The following is an 18,175-nucleotide window of genomic DNA, read 5'->3' on the forward strand; positions in this document are numbered from 1 at the left end:
TCGATTGCTCTCTGTGACAAGCAGTAACATATGACGCTTATCGATAACACTTGTTAGTTTGTCTGATTTACTTTAGTGTTGTAGTGCAGAATTAGTTGCAGACTAATTATGGGGATAACTACCGCAGCATTGCGCTCCCAGCTAATGGGCCTGACCAACTTTATTGGCACACACAAGGACCAGGCGGACAAATACCGCCAGCTGCTGAAGAGTGTGCTCTCCAACACCGGCAACGATTTGATCGATACGCTGAAGCTCTTTGTCGAGGCGATTGTTAACGAACATGTTAGTCTGGTGATTGCTCGTCAGATCCTCAACGATGTTGGAGTTGAGTTGAGCAAACTGCCCGACGACATGTCCAAGCAGCTGTCCCACTTTACACTGGAGCGTGTGCATCCACGCGTTATCTCGTTTGAGGAGCAGGTGGCCGGCATTCGTTTCCATTTGGCCAACATCTATGAGCGTAATCAACAGTGGCGCGATGCGGCCACAGTGCTGGTGGGTATTCCCCTCGAGACGGGCCAGAAACAGTACTCAGTGGAGTGCAAGCTGGGCACTTACTTGAAAATAGCGCGTCTCTATCTAGAGGACAATGATTCGGTGCAGGCGGAGCTGTTCATCAATCGTGCCTCGTTGCTGCAGGCCGAGACCAATTCGGAGGAGTTGCAGGTGACAATCGTAGAGATGTCCAATTTGTATCAAATATTGAAGCTCTGCTTTCTTTGTAGGTTCTTTACAAAGTGTGCTACGCTCGCGTTCTGGATTATCGTCGCAAATTCATTGAGGCTGCCCAACGATACAACGAACTCTCCTACCGCAAAATCGTCGATCAGGGTGAACGCATGACGGCCTTGAAGAAGGCACTAATCTGCACAGTGCTGGCCTCGGCTGGACAGCAGCGATCTCGCATGCTGGCCACGCTCTTCAAGGACGAACGTTGTCAGCATTTGCCGGCCTATGCCATACTCGAGAAAATGTATCTGGAGCGCATTATTCGCCGTTCCGAATTGCAAGAGTTCGAGGCGCTGCTGCAGGAGCATCAAAAAGCTGCCACACCCGATGGTTCATCCATACTCGATCGTGCTGTCTTCGAGCACAATTTGCTGTCCGCCAGCAAGTTGTACAACAACATCACATTTGAGGAGTTGGGTGCATTGCTGGACATTCCCGCTGCCAAGGCGGAGAAGATTGCCTCGCAAATGATAACGGAGGGACGTATGAATGGGCACATTGATCAGATCTCGGGCATTGTGCACTTTGAGAACCGTGAACTGCTGCCCCAATGGGATCGACAAATCCAATCGTTGTGCTATCAAGTGAATTCCATCATTGAGAAGATTGGCATCGCCGAGCCTGAGTGGCTTGATAGCCAGAATTAATCGTACTCTCTATCATCGTAAATTTAATATTAAACTGCTGCTGGTTTTACATTTAATTAATTTGCTCCACATGTAAATTTCATTTTTGGATTTAAGAAATAAAACGCTCTGATCCCATGGATCATGCAAACAACAACAAAACAGCATATCGAATATAAATTCCATTTTTATGAAACATGTACATATATTCACAATATTCTATTAGTATATATTATTATTATATACATGCGCATATGATTCAATTCACAAAAAATTCTGTCTTGTGTGTATAAACAATTTCAAGTCTTAGTCAACTAGCGGAAAGTTTTGCTTTTGTATACAATACAAATACAAAGAAAGTGTATATTATATATAAATATATATAGCATATATATGCTTGTATGTATATATTTTTCTTTTCTTTTTTTTTGTTAATATCGATACGACAATTGCGCGTATTACCAAAATAACTAGAGGACTCTTTGTTCTACCCACGCCAAAGCTGTGTCTGCTTTCCAACTAAATAAAAACTATTACAATAGTTATATATAGTATGTATAGTATATATGTATGTATATAAAGGCTAATTATATTTAAACAATTCAACTAAACAAAATGCAAAAACGTTGCTCCATCGTAGTATATTACAAAAGCAAAGGCTGCCTTATCCAGCTATCCTAGGAGACTCATTGAACCATCATCATAACTTAAAAGTTAGCGTAAAGTCATCCCTGTGTATTTGCCGAGGACTCCTCGTTCAGTTGCATTTGTGCCAGAGTTCGCACAACAACGCCACGATTCACCGGCGTCAATCCTTGGCACAGACCAACGACAGCGTCCAGCGCCACATCCGGGCAGTCCTGTGATTAAATATATTTTAATAAACGCAATAAAACAAATGAAAGTTTAATCTGCATTACCTCCAGCATCTTAGATATCGTTGAGATGATTGCATCCCGACGTACAGAGTTGACATTCTTAGACACTATTGATTCACCATTAGTTTGCTCCTGATACCAGGACACCATCTCCTCGTTCTTGTCCCACAAATAAGCCTGTAAGTGACTCATTAAATTTAGCAGAAGTTGCATATGTGATAATTTATCCAAAGAACTCACCTCAGTGGCACCCTTGTCCTCTACAAGCCAGCGACGCAGCATCTGCTTGGCCTGGCCCACAGAGAGATTATCCTGAGCACGCAGTATCTTCTTGATGTACGCATCCTCGAGCAGCAAACGACGCAAACGCCAGTAGAGCATGCGACGAGATTCGCGCCACGGAATAATCTCGCTGATGCACTCCTTCTCGAGCATGCGTTCGGGCGTGTCGTGGAGATCGGCGAAGTGAACGGCGACGGTGTGATAGACGTGCATCAGCACAGAGATGCGGGCCTTGATCTTCTCATCCACCTGTGCAGCGCGCACCTTGTCGCCAGCAGCCACAGCCTCATCGTGCTCCTTTTTCAACTGCGAAAAGGATTATAACAATAAGTAAACGAAGTAGCAAATAGCTATAAATTCATCTAACTGCATTAATAATAGTTATGTTAAAGATAATAGCTATTGTATTCCGATACTTTCATGTACTTCTAAAATAATCTGTAGCTTACCGCAATGGTGGTGCCATCCAGTCGATAGATGGTCTTGATGAGGTCCTTCTCTTTGTACTTAATCTCGACAATGCCCTCAGGTTCGAGCACACCGCCGCGTGCCTCTGGATCGGCATAGGTCTCCATGTAACGTGGATTGATGAGCGAATCAAGCACAGCCCAAGCGCCGCCACGCAACTCTGCATTGGGCGGCAAATAAATGAGGACCGGCTTCTTGTACTCCCTCAGGCCGTCGACAATGTAAGCGCCAAATTTCACAATCTGTTCGTACATGTCTTTCATGCCGCCGGAGAAACCACGCCAGTTGGCAAAAACAATAAGCGGCAGCTCTTCGCGTCCGAAATCCTTGATGGCCTGTGCCGTCTTGTAGGACGAATCGGGATACCAAACCTGTCCAGCCTGCTGCAACGTCTTGGCCTCCGAGTCCAAGTTCGCAGGATCCGCGGGCATCTCCACCTCCACGGTGCGTGTCTCCACGGCAATGACACCGACTGGCACGCCACCCAAACGAGCGCGTCCAGTGACCACAGTCTTGGCCCAGGGAGCCATTATTTCACTCCACGAGTCGCGATCGAAGAAGCCATTCTCCCAGTCATTAGCATTGACTGGATTGACGCGGCCAGCGAGCATCCAGCGTGGATCATATGGCGACTTGGTGGGCATAAAGTCAACGGGGCGGTCGATGCGATCGCTGGGTAAAATTATGGGCAGATCGCAGCCAATGTAGGCGGGAATGTAGGAGAGCCAGTCCAGAATGGTGTAGACACCATCTAGATCGATGGCTTCCGTTTTGTGCGTAACACCGTTGTTGAACATGATTTGCACACCACCCAGCTGATTATTTGACGCATACACCTTGCGTCCAAGCAGCTGCAATAATCAAGAGATTAGCAGGAGCAACTAAGCAGATGAAACCTCTGACTTACCTTGTTGAGCGCAGCGTAGCCTGTGAGTATAATGTGCGAGTTATCAATCTGAATCACACGCTGACCCAGACGCACCACATAGGAGCCAATGCCAATGGTGCGACACGTGACCATGGCAATAGTCACAATCTCCTCGTAAGCCTGCGACGTTTCACCGGCAATCAAACCAGCATAGCGCAGATTCTCTACGCCCAAGCCGTCATCCTTGCCAATAATATCGGTAATCTTGTAGCGCTGCTCGCCTTCATCCTCGATGAGTATGGCACGCACCGAATTCAAGTTTGCCACCTTGGCATAATCCTCTGTGGACAGGTACAGATACTTGAAACCCTTGTCTGGCTCCTCGGGATCCTCCCATGCGATGCGGAACATGGCCTTCACCTCTTCGGCGAGCCCAATACGAGCGCCACTGTTGACCGAGATGTAAATCTACAGCAAATTATAAAGGTTAGTTGAAGGAGAGTCTAATTTGAAGTTGTAATTGTAGACTTACCCTTGGCACCTTCAGCTGACGCGCCAGCTGTGAGGCCTTGGCAAACAGCACATCCTCCTTGATGCCAAATGAGCCAATCAAATAGGTTAGATCGTTGGCAATCACAATGATTTCACGTCCAGCTGGATACTCGGGTGTGGCCAACACTATGCGCCAGGCCACCATGCCGCACTAAAAGCAGAGATATTTTAGATTAAATATCACATATAAATAACTTAAGCTGCACTCACATTATTCTCGCCAGGCAGACGTTGCAGCTCCACCAGACTGTCGCCCTCGAGCACAAGTTCCTTGCACTCCAGTAGAATCTTGTCGGGTATGCGAATGTCAACGGTTGGACGCGCCTTACTGAATTCCTTCCAGTGACGCTCTGTCATCTGACGGAACATATCTGGCACATCGTAAACATAAGTGGTGCCATTGGATTGCGCCTGGAAACGTTTCTGCTGCAAAAAGTCCTTGGTCATATAGGGAGTGGAGATGGGATGGCCATGCAACGACCCTTGCTTGTCGCCATAAGCGCGGAATTTGATCTAAAGAGAAACGAGAATACATTTTTAACTGACTTCTTCTAAATCCAATAGTTCGCGTTCACTTACAATGCCAGTTTCGGGTTCTGTTTGCTCCGTGTACATAGAGATATCAAGGAAGTAACCCGAATCATTGGCAATGCACAAACGCACCGCCTGCGTGGGCGATTGCGGTGATTGCCTGATAACCATTTTGAGCTCAGCTTGCAGCACACGCAGTTTCCACAAACGAGGACCATAACGCATAATCATCTTCGTGACTGACTCTTCAATCTTGCCGGGATCCATAATTACAGTGGGCACAAAGTTGAGGAATATGTGATTGCAATCGGTGCGCTTCGCATGTGGATGGGAGAAGGCCACCTCAAGCTCATCCATAGCCTCGAGTAGCACACGCTCACCCTCGTTCTGCAGGTACTCGAACGAGGCTTCCTTGGTGATCAGATCCGAGTGACGAATAATGGAGCGTATGAAGAAGCGATAGTCGGTAACCTCCTGACCCTTGGAGACCTTGGCCTTGCCCAGATACAGATGCATCTTCTGATTGGCAGTGGGCAAGGCTTCCAGGTCGTAAGTCTTCATGCGATTCAGTTCCAAGTGGAAAGCCGAAGCCGGCTCCAAGTGCCGATAGATGCGATCCTCCTCGAATTTGTCGCGTGCCCGATACGTAAAGAACTTGGGGAACTGACGTTTCTTCAGCGCTGCGAAAGTAATGCGGCGTATGCGACGCTGGAAGAGCTCCTCGTTGTGTTCCTTGCAGTAGTTGCCAAAGATCTGCGACATCTGCACGTCGTCCATTTCACCTGTCTCACGCACCGCCACGCTAATGATGTGTATGGGCTCCGTTGACTTGGCCTCTTCGGCGGCATTCGCGCGGGAGATGGGATCCGAGAGGGACACATTGATTGAGGTGCTGTGACGACTATCCGAAATGGAATCGACGGCCTCCACAGCCTCTAACACCTTGGCACTAACCAGTGCAGGCGACACAAAGTCCTCCAGCAGATCCAGAATCTCATCCGAGTACATTTCAAAGTGCTCGAAGGAATCAAAGGCCGCAATGGCGCCGGTGCGTACAAAAGAGCTGCCCAAAGACTCGGCAACAGCATGATCCAAGCCCTCCGGCGAGCTCATGCGCGAGAACAGACGATTCGGATGCGCTGTTGGCAACAGGAACTGGAAGTGCACCAAGGGCAATCCTCCGGAGAGTTCCAGATGCTGCAGACACGTCAGCTCATAGGAGGTGTAGGCACGACGCACATAAACCTCCAAGGCGGCATTGCAGACGGCGCGATTGGAGTGATAGAAGAAATCGTGCAGTATATCAAAGATTGAGGTCTCCGAGAGAATCAAACGCTGCAGATTCTCGGGATGGAAGTCATGACCGTACATATCCACAGCTGACAGGAAGATCGACTCCATTTGATTGTGGCGCAGCTCATAAGCTGGCTGATGGGCGGCAATCAAGACCTGACGGGATCGCAGCGCCACACGTGAATGTTCCGCACGATTGAGCGAAGTTAACTCACTCAGCGTATTAGCCAGCTCATCAGTAAGTCCAGGCTCATTGGCCCACAGATGATCGATGAGCAGCGTGACCAGCAGATTCTTTTTAGCCACCTGCGAGTGCGAGAATATGGTGTTCACCACCGTCAACATGTCGTCCTTGTTATGCTCGCGGACCAAGCCCACACACTTATCGTAGTGTCCATGCTGGAACTGCGACTCCACGTCGTAATATTGTCTGAGCAACTCATGTACCGCAGCCTTCATGCGACCTCTGATGCCATTCCTGTAGCGCTGCACCAACTGTACAATGCTCTGGGTGGTCAGGAAGAAAACATCCCGATCAGCACGTTTTTGCAAGGTGGCAGCATGACTATCGATGACGCTGGCAATCTGCTGTGAGGGGAACTGGGCCAGGACACTGGTAATGTTGCGCTCGTAGAGCGTCATCAGCTTCCTGATCTTCTTCTCCACGGACAGCGGAATGCGACCCGAAATCGAAGCAATGACCTCCTGCAGCTCGAGCAGCGGCAACGAGGGATCCCTCAAGCTCTGCATGAACTTCTCAATGATGTCACGCAAACGTTGGGCGTTGAATGGCTCGGGGAGACAGTAGCCCGCCAAGGTGTTCTCCAGTATGCTCTTGTATGTGTTGTGCACGCGATTCAGTTTCTCCGGCACTGGGGCATTTTCCGGCTGTGGGAACTGGCTCTTGCACGGTTGTGCTTTCGTTACTAGTGACGGATCGTCTAGTTCCAGGTGACCCAACAGCGAACCTGCATCCAGAACAGCGCCAGGACGTCGCACAAAGGTTACAGTACCCGCTTCTTGTGACGTTAGGGTCATCACCATCTTCATGACCTCAATCTCGGCATAGGCTTGGCCCTTGGCCACATGTGCGCCATCCTCAACAATCATATTGATCAACTTTCCAGCGGAGGGACTGCGCAACAACGAGGGATCATTCTCCTTCTCAAAGACGCAGGTTTGATTACCAATGACAATGCGATAGCGATCGACTTCCTCCTTCATGTAGGTCGTATATGAAGCACCCTCCAGAGAGATGAGCAAACCACCATCTGACAAACGATGCACCTCAATCTCCTTGAATGAGTTGTTCATCAGCAGGAAGTAGGAATTGTGTCCGCTCTTCGCTGCCTGCACTTTGTAGCGTATTCCGCCATTGATGAGCTCCACATCGACTACATTGGTGAGCGTGTTGGCCGCCTGGATTTGTCCCTTCTCGAGCGAAGTCTGGAAACTGGAGAAAGATTCGGTGATCTGGCGATCCGCAATATGCAGTGAACCGCACATGACACCTAGAAGGATATCGGGTTTTTCAGACTGCACACGCTCCGCAATCAAGGCATCCAACCAAGCAGTATCGATGCTATTGTCCAGAAAACGATTCGTTTCAAGCAGCGTAATCAGATATTCGACTGTGGTACGGAAATCACCACGAATAGACAGTTCCTTGAGGGCAATCACAAGATTTTCGCGTGCCTGCTGACGATTCTCTCCCCATGAAAAACAATGTCCGAACTGCGAGTCGGCAAACTCGTGCAATCCTCCCGACGCCGCAACACTGAAGTAACCCCAGACATTCTTGCTCGACCGGAAGTTCAACTCTTGGACGGTACCGGAGCTAGGCTTGAAGCCTTCATCAGGATTTTCCGATGTGATGCGAGCAGCAATCACATGACCAGAGGGACGAGGTTTATTCGGTGGATTCTCAAAGTCAATGACGGACGAACCCCAAGGGGATTCGCCATACAACAGACGAATGTCCTTGAGGCGATAGAGGGGAATTCCCATTCCAATTTGCAGCTGACAGGCGGGCAGATTGACATCGGCGACCATTTCTGTACACGGATGCTCCACCTGCAGACGAGGATTCAGCTCGAGGAAGAAGTATCTACCCTCGGGATCGTACAAATACTCCACAGTGCCGGCGCTCACATAGCCCACCATCTTGGCCAAGCGGACGGCAGCCTTCTCCATGTCCTCAAAGACTTCGGGTTGGGCGACAATCGCGGGAGCCTCCTCAATAATCTTCTGATGACGACGCTGAATGGAGCAATCGCGTCCAAACAAACTGATGGCATTGCCGTACTGATCCGCCAGCAGCTGAACTTCCAGATGGCGTGCGCCGCTTGCCAGCTTCATCACAAAGATGGGAGAGCCGGGAACCTCGGCCTGCACCTGACGGAAAAGTGCTGGGAACTCCTCGGCAGTGTCCACACGACGGATGCCCTTACCACCGCCACCTTCTGAAGCCTTAATCATCACAGGGAAGCCTAAAATATAATTAGATTAGGGTTTTCCGCGTAAGTTTGTTAAATTATTTCACAGCTTACCAATCTTGGCGACCGCAGCGAGTCCCTGCTCCGCATTCTGAACGCAGCCACGTCCAAAGAGCTCACTGGATATCTTAATCTTCTTGCCGCTGTACTGCGCCTTCAGCTCGGAGCCAGACCAGGGCAACGTGGGTATGTCGGCCGTTTGGGCCACAATGGAGGAGGCCACCTTATCACCTAGTGCCCACATAGCACGCTCAGGAGGACCCAGAAATACCAGACCCTCCTTATGCAGCAGTTCCGGCAGCTTGGGATTCTCCGAGGCATGACCCCAACCAGCCCAGACAGCCTGCAAGTAATTAGGAATTTTATTAGAAATGCAACAGGTTGACAGGAAAAATTCAGTTCAATACTATAGATATTTGTATAAGCTTAGAAGTCTTAGAGAATAAATATCGAAAAATATAAGTTACTTGTTCTGTTAGATATACAATTAATTTTCAGCTATTCAATGGAATTTTCTGTACATATATTTTACTATCACTTTTCTGTCTGATAACATTATTTTAAATTATACTTAATATAGCGGTGAGTGTATATATAATTAATTTGGAGCATTTAAACGGGGGTCTATATATAATTGGCACAATTGTATGATAATAATACTCGTCAATACAAGTATTTTGTCACTTCGCCGTATCTCTAACCTTTTTGTTACACTATCTAGAGGACGACCTTACCAATAACAATAGTGTTATAACTCAATCTAAGTTCAATATATTCATTATCTACATATGCACGTATTATTTCCAACTACGCAATCACTTTAATAATATTAAAAAATTCGAGTATATATTCCCCATTAGAAAATAGTAAAAAGAACAATTAGTTACATAAATTGTAAGTTTAATGTCGCATACAAAAGTTGTGACCTTCGTAATGAGTGGAATATTTTGAATGAGCCATAAATATTAATATTATGATGTTAATAAAGCTACACTTCATATCGTGAGGTAAGTAGGCAAAAATGAAATGAGGAAGAGGAAGGCTAAGCTATTGTTTACCCTGGTCAAGCTCAAAAGTTCACTATAATAGAGAACTTAAAGATTAAAGAACAGTGTACACACGGACACATACAAGCAAATGGAAACACGCCCTCTCTCTTACTCTCTCAAACTTACAGTCAGATAGTTAGCGTTCTTATGGGAGGAGGGAATCGAACGAAAAGTATCGAGTATCGAGTAGAGCGCGTGTTTGTAAACAGAAATCGTACGATGTGAGAAGAGGTCGACGTCGACGACGAAAAAACAAAAATAATGTTAGGGAGGGAATTCAAGTTGAGTAACTCACCTGCACTTGAGTGCGAAGTGCAATGTCTACAATGAGTTCAACATTGGCGTAGTTGTTGTTGTTTGATCCACCGGGAACAGGCACATAATGATCCGCCATTTTAATGTACTCGGCATTGGCCTTCAAATCCTCCGGCGTAACCATAACTACAAAACGCACGGCACGCTCATTCTTGAACATCTCATACGACCAACGGCGAATGGAACGCATGCACTTGACGGCCGCAATGCCATTGTTGGCGATAAGCACACGATTGATAACTCGCGTGCCGCCAAATCGTTTGACAAACTCCTCCGTGGTGGCAATATGAAAATCACGATACTGATCTCGATCCTGACCGAGGCCGGTGCCGCGCGACATGCTGGGTCTGCAATGAACCAGAATTTATGATTGTGGGTGGTGTGTAGTTACATTTTACATTTGTTAATTAACTAATTAACCAACTGGTGCGATAATAATTCCCCCTTTGCCCCTTTCGTTTATTCTCATTGAGGTCAGCTGGCATGCTCCAAATATGTAAATGTATTTGTCTCTGTCTGTGTCTGGGTCAATGTTAGTTAAGAGCACGCGTATGAGAGCGAGATGGGGCGTGCACAGCTTAATTATGTACGTGCTTTTTGGCAAACCGGTTTAAAATCAAATTCCAATGAAGCTTTTACATTGTTTACTTTCGCTCGCTCACTCTCGCACACAGACGATGCCGCTAGAGGACGCTTTTTGCATTTGTAAGCACGTCCATAGTCGAGAATTTCTGATGTTATGTTACTGTGTGTGTGTTAATGTGTGTATTTAAAATTAATTATGCGTAAAAATTCTTTACTTCAATGTGCCGGTTGTTTGCACATTTAATAGCGATGACGAATTGTTAATCTCATTATTGTTGATAATGTTGTTGCTATGGATGCCATTGCTGCTGCTGTAATTGGATTCATCGTTATTGTTGCACTGATCGATGGCCACAATTTGGGGTATTGTAATTGGACCATTGTCATTGGAATTGGGCATTGTAGAGGTTTGTGGCTCTTCGCCGGATTCAACAAGTACAAAACGTTTGCTGGCACGACGTTTTAACATTTTGATCAATGCAGTAAATGCCAAGATCATTCACAAGTCCAAAGGGAAAAATTTTGTTTCTGTTGTTTCTTTGTTTAAGCCGTGTCCGAAACTATAATTAATTCAGCGATTATGCAAGCAAATATATGTCTAATCAACAAAGAAAAATTCGGGCTGCAACGCGTCGACTTTCACTGCTCTTGTAGTATTTACAATGAAAACTAATAATGGAAAATCTAATATGCCAGCAGGTCAGCAAAAGCTAAAAATCACACGCGAGCAATATTTTTTTTGGCTATAAGAAGCTGAACACGCTAACAGAACGTCCGATGGGCACGACAACTGCTTCAAAACTGGCCACAACAGCTTGGCATTGGATGGTGTGATGTCGTCGTAGTTACTCATTTGACGAAGAGAGTTTTAACTTGGCAGAGCGAGAGAGAAAGCGCAGCCAGAAAAGTTGACCTCTGTGTGTTGACAGCGGCGGCGGCTTTACAAATTTTGTCAGTGTTATGAATGAAAAATAAACAAGAACTCAACAGTTCCCAGTCAGTCAGCGGCACCTGCTGACTGCAGCTTTTGTGCGCTCTCTCTCTCTTGGTGCGCTTTTGCTCTCTTTGGAAGCTTTTTGATGTTAGTCAAGGCAGATGCACGTTGTTTTTGTGTATATTGCCGTCTCTGTCGGTGAAACTCGCGCGATTTGTTTGGCGTCGGCAACACAGCCATAATAATGACGTAGCTGCAATTTGTTTAGCTGGTAAATTTTTATCTACATATGTATGTGTATAGTTGTTGTTTCTGTCAGTGGTGGGAACTAACCTCAGACGCTTACGTCGCTCCGTGATATCGCCATTTTGACGAATATCGCTTTGCAATTTTTGAGGAAATTCATCGCCAGCTTCACCTGCTTCGATGGCCTCCTTTTCATCGATTTCGTCACCCACCTGCGTAAAAAAAAATTTATTATTTTGTTTAGTAGTTATATACGCTATATGTAGGTACATATGTGAACCATTAACTTACGAGAAAACTAGGACGTTCGCCATCTGTTGCGTCTGTTGTTTCCGCTGACGCTGTTGTTGTTGTTGCTTCCTGTTCGCTCATTTTGTTGTATTTGTTATCAATGTTATTGTTGTTATTGTTATAATGATTCAAATCGGTCAAAACGTTATCCTTCAATTGTTCACAGAGACTATCCACATCAGACTTGAGGCTTTCACTTGAGAATTTCACTTTCTTAATACAAGACTTTGGATAACGATTCGTCGTCGACGCCTTCGTTGTCTGATCCGCGCTTTTTGTTGTTGTATTTATCGCTGACGATGACGTTGACGATGTTGCTGTAGCCGCAATAACGCTGGAGTTGTCTACAAAAAAAGAACAGCAAATAAATTAAACAAAAGAAGAAAAAAAAAACAAGTTTAGCTTAACAACAATACAATGACCCGTCCCTTCTTTTATGTTTTAGGTATGGTAGTTAAAAAAAGTTAATAAACGAATACGATTCTTACTGTTATCGTTGTTGTTATCGTTGCTCTTCTTCTTGTTGTTAGTGGGGAGTGCTGGAGTTTGTCTTTGGAGGCCGCCTTGGCGACCAAAGAACAAATTCAATAGGAATGCTATAATCGCCAGAATGATTAACCATGCGATCAACATCGGCTAAATCCAAATTAAATCTAAAATTCAGTTCGTAAAGTGTTGTCGCTAATATTTATTAAGTTTGTAATGGGCCAGCAGGGCATTCGAGTTCAAAAGGTTAATCTCAATTGGCACATTAATATTGATTAGCCACAAATTTGTATGCCAAAAGCGAAACCAAAACAAAATATAACTTATGTTAAATGCATAATTACTGAATAAACTAGTTTCGACAAAACCCTAATAAACTAAGACGAAGCTTTAATACTCTTTCCGAGGGCAAAGGTTTTGTGATTATAACGAATAAGTATTTTTAAACCCTGTGCACTTTTCAAAATCGCTTATCAACTAGCTACTGAGCTTATATAAGAAGTACAGTACAAGCTAAGGTTTTCTATTAAAATTCGAGGAATTGATTTGATAATTAGAAACAAATTTGATATGATTCCAAATTGATTACATTGTTGTTAAATGACAAAACCTCTTTGATCCCATGCATATGCATGAAGTCGTATCCTCAGCTTTTCCACTTTCCTTATGCACTTTTTTAGAGGGCATTCTAATTTACGTTACGTAGCAAAGCAATTCCAATTAAGCTAATCTCTTTAGCGGAGAGTTCAAATCTTTACTAATCTCGTTACTTCATCGAAGTACTTTTACTTTTTTGGTTTTGAAATTTTCCTTGAGTAAGACAGATAGAGTATACAAAATCAAGTTGAAAAACGAAAAACTACATTCGAATATGTTCGACCAAAAGATACCCGCTATGAACGGGTGCGTTAGCACTCTGTGGAGCTTTGCAAGTTTACATTATTTTTTTTACATTTTTAGGAAACATTCACACAATATGGTTTTTAATGTGTCTCCAAACTAAAAATTAGGTTTGACATTGAATTTTAAAGTTGAATTTCGCTAAATTCGGAGACAAGCTTGATATGCGGGCAACAATAAGAAACATGATTATCATATTTTGAATCTCATGCCCTTAAAGTAATGGAAATTTTCAGTGTCTAAATAAACGGAGAGACAGATTGACGGAAATTGGTTATTAAAGAAGAGCGGAGAGAGTTTGTTAGACTGCGAGTAACTCGTAATACCCTTCCACCGAAGTTTAGGCCGCAACAGAGGTGCTCAGTACTGCGCATTTATATTTATGTCAATCAAAAAGAAACAGAAAGAGACTTAAGAAATACCCGAGGTAGCTTTTGTGGACATGCAAATCAGCTTTGCCTATAGAAGAGGTCAACGATTCAACCATTACAATATGTAACTGTGCCAGGGGTGCGTTTTCAAAGACAAAACAAAACTCAGAAATACATACAACAAATATATATGGATTTTTGTAACTCTTGGCATTATGCAATGCAATTTCATTTGGGAAACTCGATGACTATTTAAACTTTAAACATATGAAATTCTATACACAATGCACACCTAACATAATTGTATCGCCTGATTTTGAAGAAATTAATCTCTATTGCTCGATCTGCCGATAAGAAATATGAGTGCATAGAAAACTTGCGTTTGTCGAATTGTTGTAAATGAAATAGTAGTGTTATTATTATTTTTACCACGCTTGCTTCGTTTATTTGGCAATTAAATTGCAATTGCTATTCACAGCTGAGGTTTAAGCGCGCGCCACGCACCGAGAAGGAGAAGAAGCAACAAGTTAGCGCACGTTTGCTACTAGATTGACCGACGATTGGAATGCGACTGGTCAACCGAGGCGATTCCACAAATCGACGCACGCTATCGCTGTCTGTTGCTGTCGGCGTCGTCGTCGACGTCGCCGTCACCTATCAGTATCACTTGCTTGCCCAAAAGTCTGCGTCGACAACAGAGGTAGCAACAACAATGGAAGCGACGGCGGCAGCAGCAGCCGCCTTAGCACCAGGTGTATACATGTGTGTGTTTATGCTCAGGTTGTTGTGCTTGTATGTTAATTGCTTAGAGGGCTTTACAGGTCGAGGCAGCTGCTGCTGATGGGCTGGGGTTACACGACGACGAGTTTAAATTGCTTACTGCACACAAAAAAACGACTGCAAGTAACAGCGATTTATTTATTTGTTTACTTTTGATGCGCTTTTAAGCAATTTTCGTTTATTGCTTTTTGTCTACATATGTTTCTTTTAATTTTGTGGCTTGGCGCGTAAGCTTCGATAACCATGCGTTAAATCGATAACAATCAGCAGGTTTAGCTTTGCTCTCACATCTCTGGCGCTCCTCTCCCACAGACACAGATTTGCTGTTCCGCTTTCAATGTCAAGGCTGTGGTTGTTGTTGTTGCGTAAACGTAAAGTTAATCTTTATTGCTTGACATTGATGATGTACTCGCTGGACATCGTTCAGGGTTACGACACGAACGCAATCAAGGAAACTGCAGCAACTACGACAACAATAACAACAATAAACCCAAATTGCACGTCAGCAGCAACAGCAGCTATAAACTGATTGCAATGAAATTGATTATCTTGTGATGCATGTGTGTATGTATGTGTGTGTGTCAGCAAATTAAAAACAAACTCGGCCATGAATAGAACACGCGAATACATTACTAAGGCATCTTTAAAGTCAGCAGAGGTTTTTTAAAAGTCATAAAAGAATTTCCAGCCAGCCAGCTGCTGATAAGGTATAAAACATCTTTCGATTTTTTGACTGTGAGCACGCCACAATTAATAATTGGAACTCGCCAAATACAAGTGTGGAAAATGCCGGCTATGATTAATACTTGTTGTGACTTATGGTTTGTATATATTTTTATTTTTGGCAAGTGGTAACTTACCAAATTAGCCTTCGAGTACTTCTTATCATTAACTGCGGAAACTTTTTTTGTTTTAGTTGGCTAGCTGTTTGAACAAATTATTCATGTTTGGCGCGTGGCCATCTGCTGGATTATCAGCTGGAGACGCGTGAGCTGTTTTATACTTGAGACGTCTGGCAATTGATATTGTCGCTGTTATCAGCTTGGAAGTCTAAGAAGAGGCGACACCACTGCTAAGCCAAGCGTTCCAGGCTTCATCTTCAATTACACGCGTACACAAATGCTCATACACAATCAAAAACTATTAAGTAATTGAAGCCGGCTCAATGTGAATGGCTTTACTGTGAATTGTTCTGATACCACCCACCCCACAACAATTCTTACTAAACACAACATGAGCATTACATGTACACACACATACATTCGTATACGGACACAGGTACACGCACACATACAACGTCATGCGGACATCGCGCGATATGCGAGTCCAATAGAAATCAAGGTCAGCACAAGCGGCGAGAGAGCGAGCGAGCAAGAACGCGCACAGAGAGGCCAAAAGAGAGTAAGAACATATTGAAGGAATTATGCTGCTGCCCCGCAGTGCAAAATTCAATTAACAACAAATTAATGCACATACAGCTACAGACACAACTTAGAAATAAAATTCACAGTTTATGCAAGTTCTTTGGAGTGTGTGTTTGTGTTAAGAGGAGGTGAATAACCCGTAATGTGTGTGTAATGCAATTTACATATGCGCATATTTATGTATGAAAAGTCACTAATCGCACATTAATTGTGCACTCGGTGCTTAGATTAACACTTTGCCCGTCCATTGACTTACTCTTCTCCATTGTATTGCGCTTTGTTCGACGCTTTTTATTAGCAATTTTGACTTGCTTTTAACTGTTTTTATATGGGCCAAAAAATTAGTTAAGTTCTTCTCTCTTCCAATTGGGTTGTGTGATTTGATGTGGGTGGGTTAAATTTTATTTTATTTTTTTCACTCTTTTGCAGTCTAATTCAATCGACACAATGCGCACTTCACAGCTTTAGCAATTTATGCATGTGACCGCTATGTTAATATACATAATTTACAATTGTTTATAAAGTTTATCAGTGTTTTTATATACGCGTAAATATATGGATCCGATTCTCTCTCTTTAAGGCAGCCACCGATAACGATTACCGATATCAGCTGTAGCGATAGTGTTGCAAATGTTGCACAGCACTTGAATAGGACTGCCAACCTAACGCAAACCACCCTAACAGCTGACAGAAACATTGGCAACATTTTGCCGTGAAAAAGCCGCGTTTTTGTTTAGCTGCCACAAAAAATTAAATCAAACGAAAAGTGCACAATGTTCGATGTGGAGCCTATTATAGCTGACCACAAGGACGTTATACACGATGTGGTTTTCGACTACTATGGACGCCGCATGGCCACATGTTCCAGCGATCAGACCGTAAAGGTAAATTACACAGCCTCAGTTGGCAAAATAAAACCCGTCTCTTTATCTATCCAGATATGGGATGAAGACGAGCAGGGCAGATGGACGGTAACGAGCAGCTGGAAAGCGCACTCTGGATCCATATGGCGCGTCTCTTGGGCTAATCCAGAATTTGGCCAAGTTATTGCCACATGTTCCTTCGATCGCACTGCATCCGTGTGGGAGGAAGTCATGGGAGATAAGGTGTCCACAACTAGCGCACCCACACGCCGCTGGGTGCGTCGCACTACACTCGTGGATTCGCGTACTAGCGTCACAGACGTAGAGTTTGCACCCAAATATCTGGGATTACTATTAGCCACCGCCTCGGCGGATGGTATCATACGCATTTACGAGGCGCCAGACATAATGAATCTGTCACAGTGGCCGGTGCAGCATGAGATTGCCAACAAGTTGTCGCTGAGCTGCTTGTCATGGAACACGTCCACTTACATGGTCACACAACTGCTTGCAGTAAGTGGGATTAAGTTTGATACACTACAGATTTTTTTTGATGAATCAATATTGCAGGCGGGCAGCGATGAATCCGCCACGCCTACGGGCAAGGTGTTCCTGTTTGCCTATAGCGAAAATGCGCGCAAATGCGTCAAAATTGAGACTGTCAACGATATCACAGATCCGGTCACAGATGTGGCCTTTGCACCCAACGCTGGACGCACTTTCCACATGCTCGCGGTGGCCAGCAAGGATCTCTACATTGTCAACATACGCGGCGTGACGTAAGCTCGCCAAGCTTTACCATTTTATATAAATTAATTAGCGAATTTCCGTTATAGTGACTCTACGGGCAATGCCAAGTTGGAGCTGCAAACGCTCAAGTTTAGCGAGCACAATTGCCCCGTGTGGCGGGTTTGTTGGAACATGCTAGCCACCATGTTGATCTCCACGGGGGACGATGGCTGTGTGAGAATTTGGCGCATGAACTACACACGACAATGGAAATGTGCTGCTGTTTTGAAGGCCGAGGGCAGTGGACCGACTTATGAACCGAATCCAACGACACCGACGCTGGCAACCACCGCATCGGCCACCGCAAAGTTCTACAAAAAGGGTACCATTGGTAACCAGGTGCCATGGCATTAGTTAAGCTTTGTTGCCCATGTTACAAATACAAATAATATAAACTTAATAAGCTACAAAAAGAAT

The 18,175-nt window shown here is 44.6% G+C and overlaps 3 protein-coding genes across 4 annotated transcripts; 2 read left to right on the plus strand and 1 right to left on the minus strand.

Moving 5' to 3' along the window:
* Positions 1–17: 17 nt before the first annotated feature.
* On the plus strand, positions 18–2,016 carry LOC117567633 (COP9 signalosome complex subunit 4). The gene is made up of 2 exons (XM_034247732.2): positions 18–669; positions 729–2,016. Exons 1-2 carry the CDS (start codon positions 109–111, stop codon positions 1,377–1,379), a joined length of 1,212 nt encoding a protein of 403 aa, XP_034103623.1. The 5' UTR covers positions 18–108; the 3' UTR covers positions 1,380–2,016.
* Positions 1,386–14,465, minus strand: LOC117567630 (acetyl-CoA carboxylase). Of its 2 annotated transcripts, XM_034247727.2 has the most exons (14): positions 14,332–14,465; positions 12,634–12,798; positions 12,146–12,489; positions 11,942–12,066; positions 10,070–10,436; positions 8,780–9,068; positions 4,986–8,719; positions 4,617–4,919; positions 4,387–4,557; positions 3,894–4,322; positions 2,968–3,837; positions 2,477–2,824; positions 2,279–2,413; positions 1,386–2,218 (listed from the first exon to the last, which is right to left on the minus strand). In XM_034247727.2, the coding sequence occupies exons 2-14, from the start codon at positions 12,776–12,778 to the stop codon at positions 2,084–2,086; spliced, it is 7,395 nt and encodes a 2,464-aa protein (XP_034103618.1). In that variant the 5' UTR covers positions 12,779–12,798; positions 14,332–14,465; the 3' UTR covers positions 1,386–2,083. The 2 variants fall into 2 exon arrangements, with proteins under 2 accessions (XP_034103618.1, XP_034103620.1); XM_034247729.2 differs by lacking the exons at positions 11,942–12,066; positions 12,146–12,489; positions 12,634–12,798; positions 14,332–14,465 and adding an exon at positions 10,890–11,411.
* A 2,316-nt stretch (positions 14,466–16,781) lies between these two features.
* LOC117567634 (nucleoporin seh1) lies at positions 16,782–18,175 on the plus strand. The gene is made up of 4 exons (XM_034247733.2): positions 16,782–16,990; positions 17,045–17,482; positions 17,540–17,748; positions 17,806–18,175. Exons 1-4 carry the CDS (start codon positions 16,880–16,882, stop codon positions 18,110–18,112), a joined length of 1,065 nt encoding a protein of 354 aa, XP_034103624.1. The 5' UTR covers positions 16,782–16,879; the 3' UTR covers positions 18,113–18,175.

This window comes from Drosophila albomicans, chromosome 3, assembly GCF_009650485.2.
Source record: "Drosophila albomicans strain 15112-1751.03 chromosome 3, ASM965048v2, whole genome shotgun sequence".
Lineage (NCBI taxonomy): Eukaryota > Metazoa > Arthropoda > Insecta > Diptera > Drosophilidae > Drosophila > Drosophila albomicans.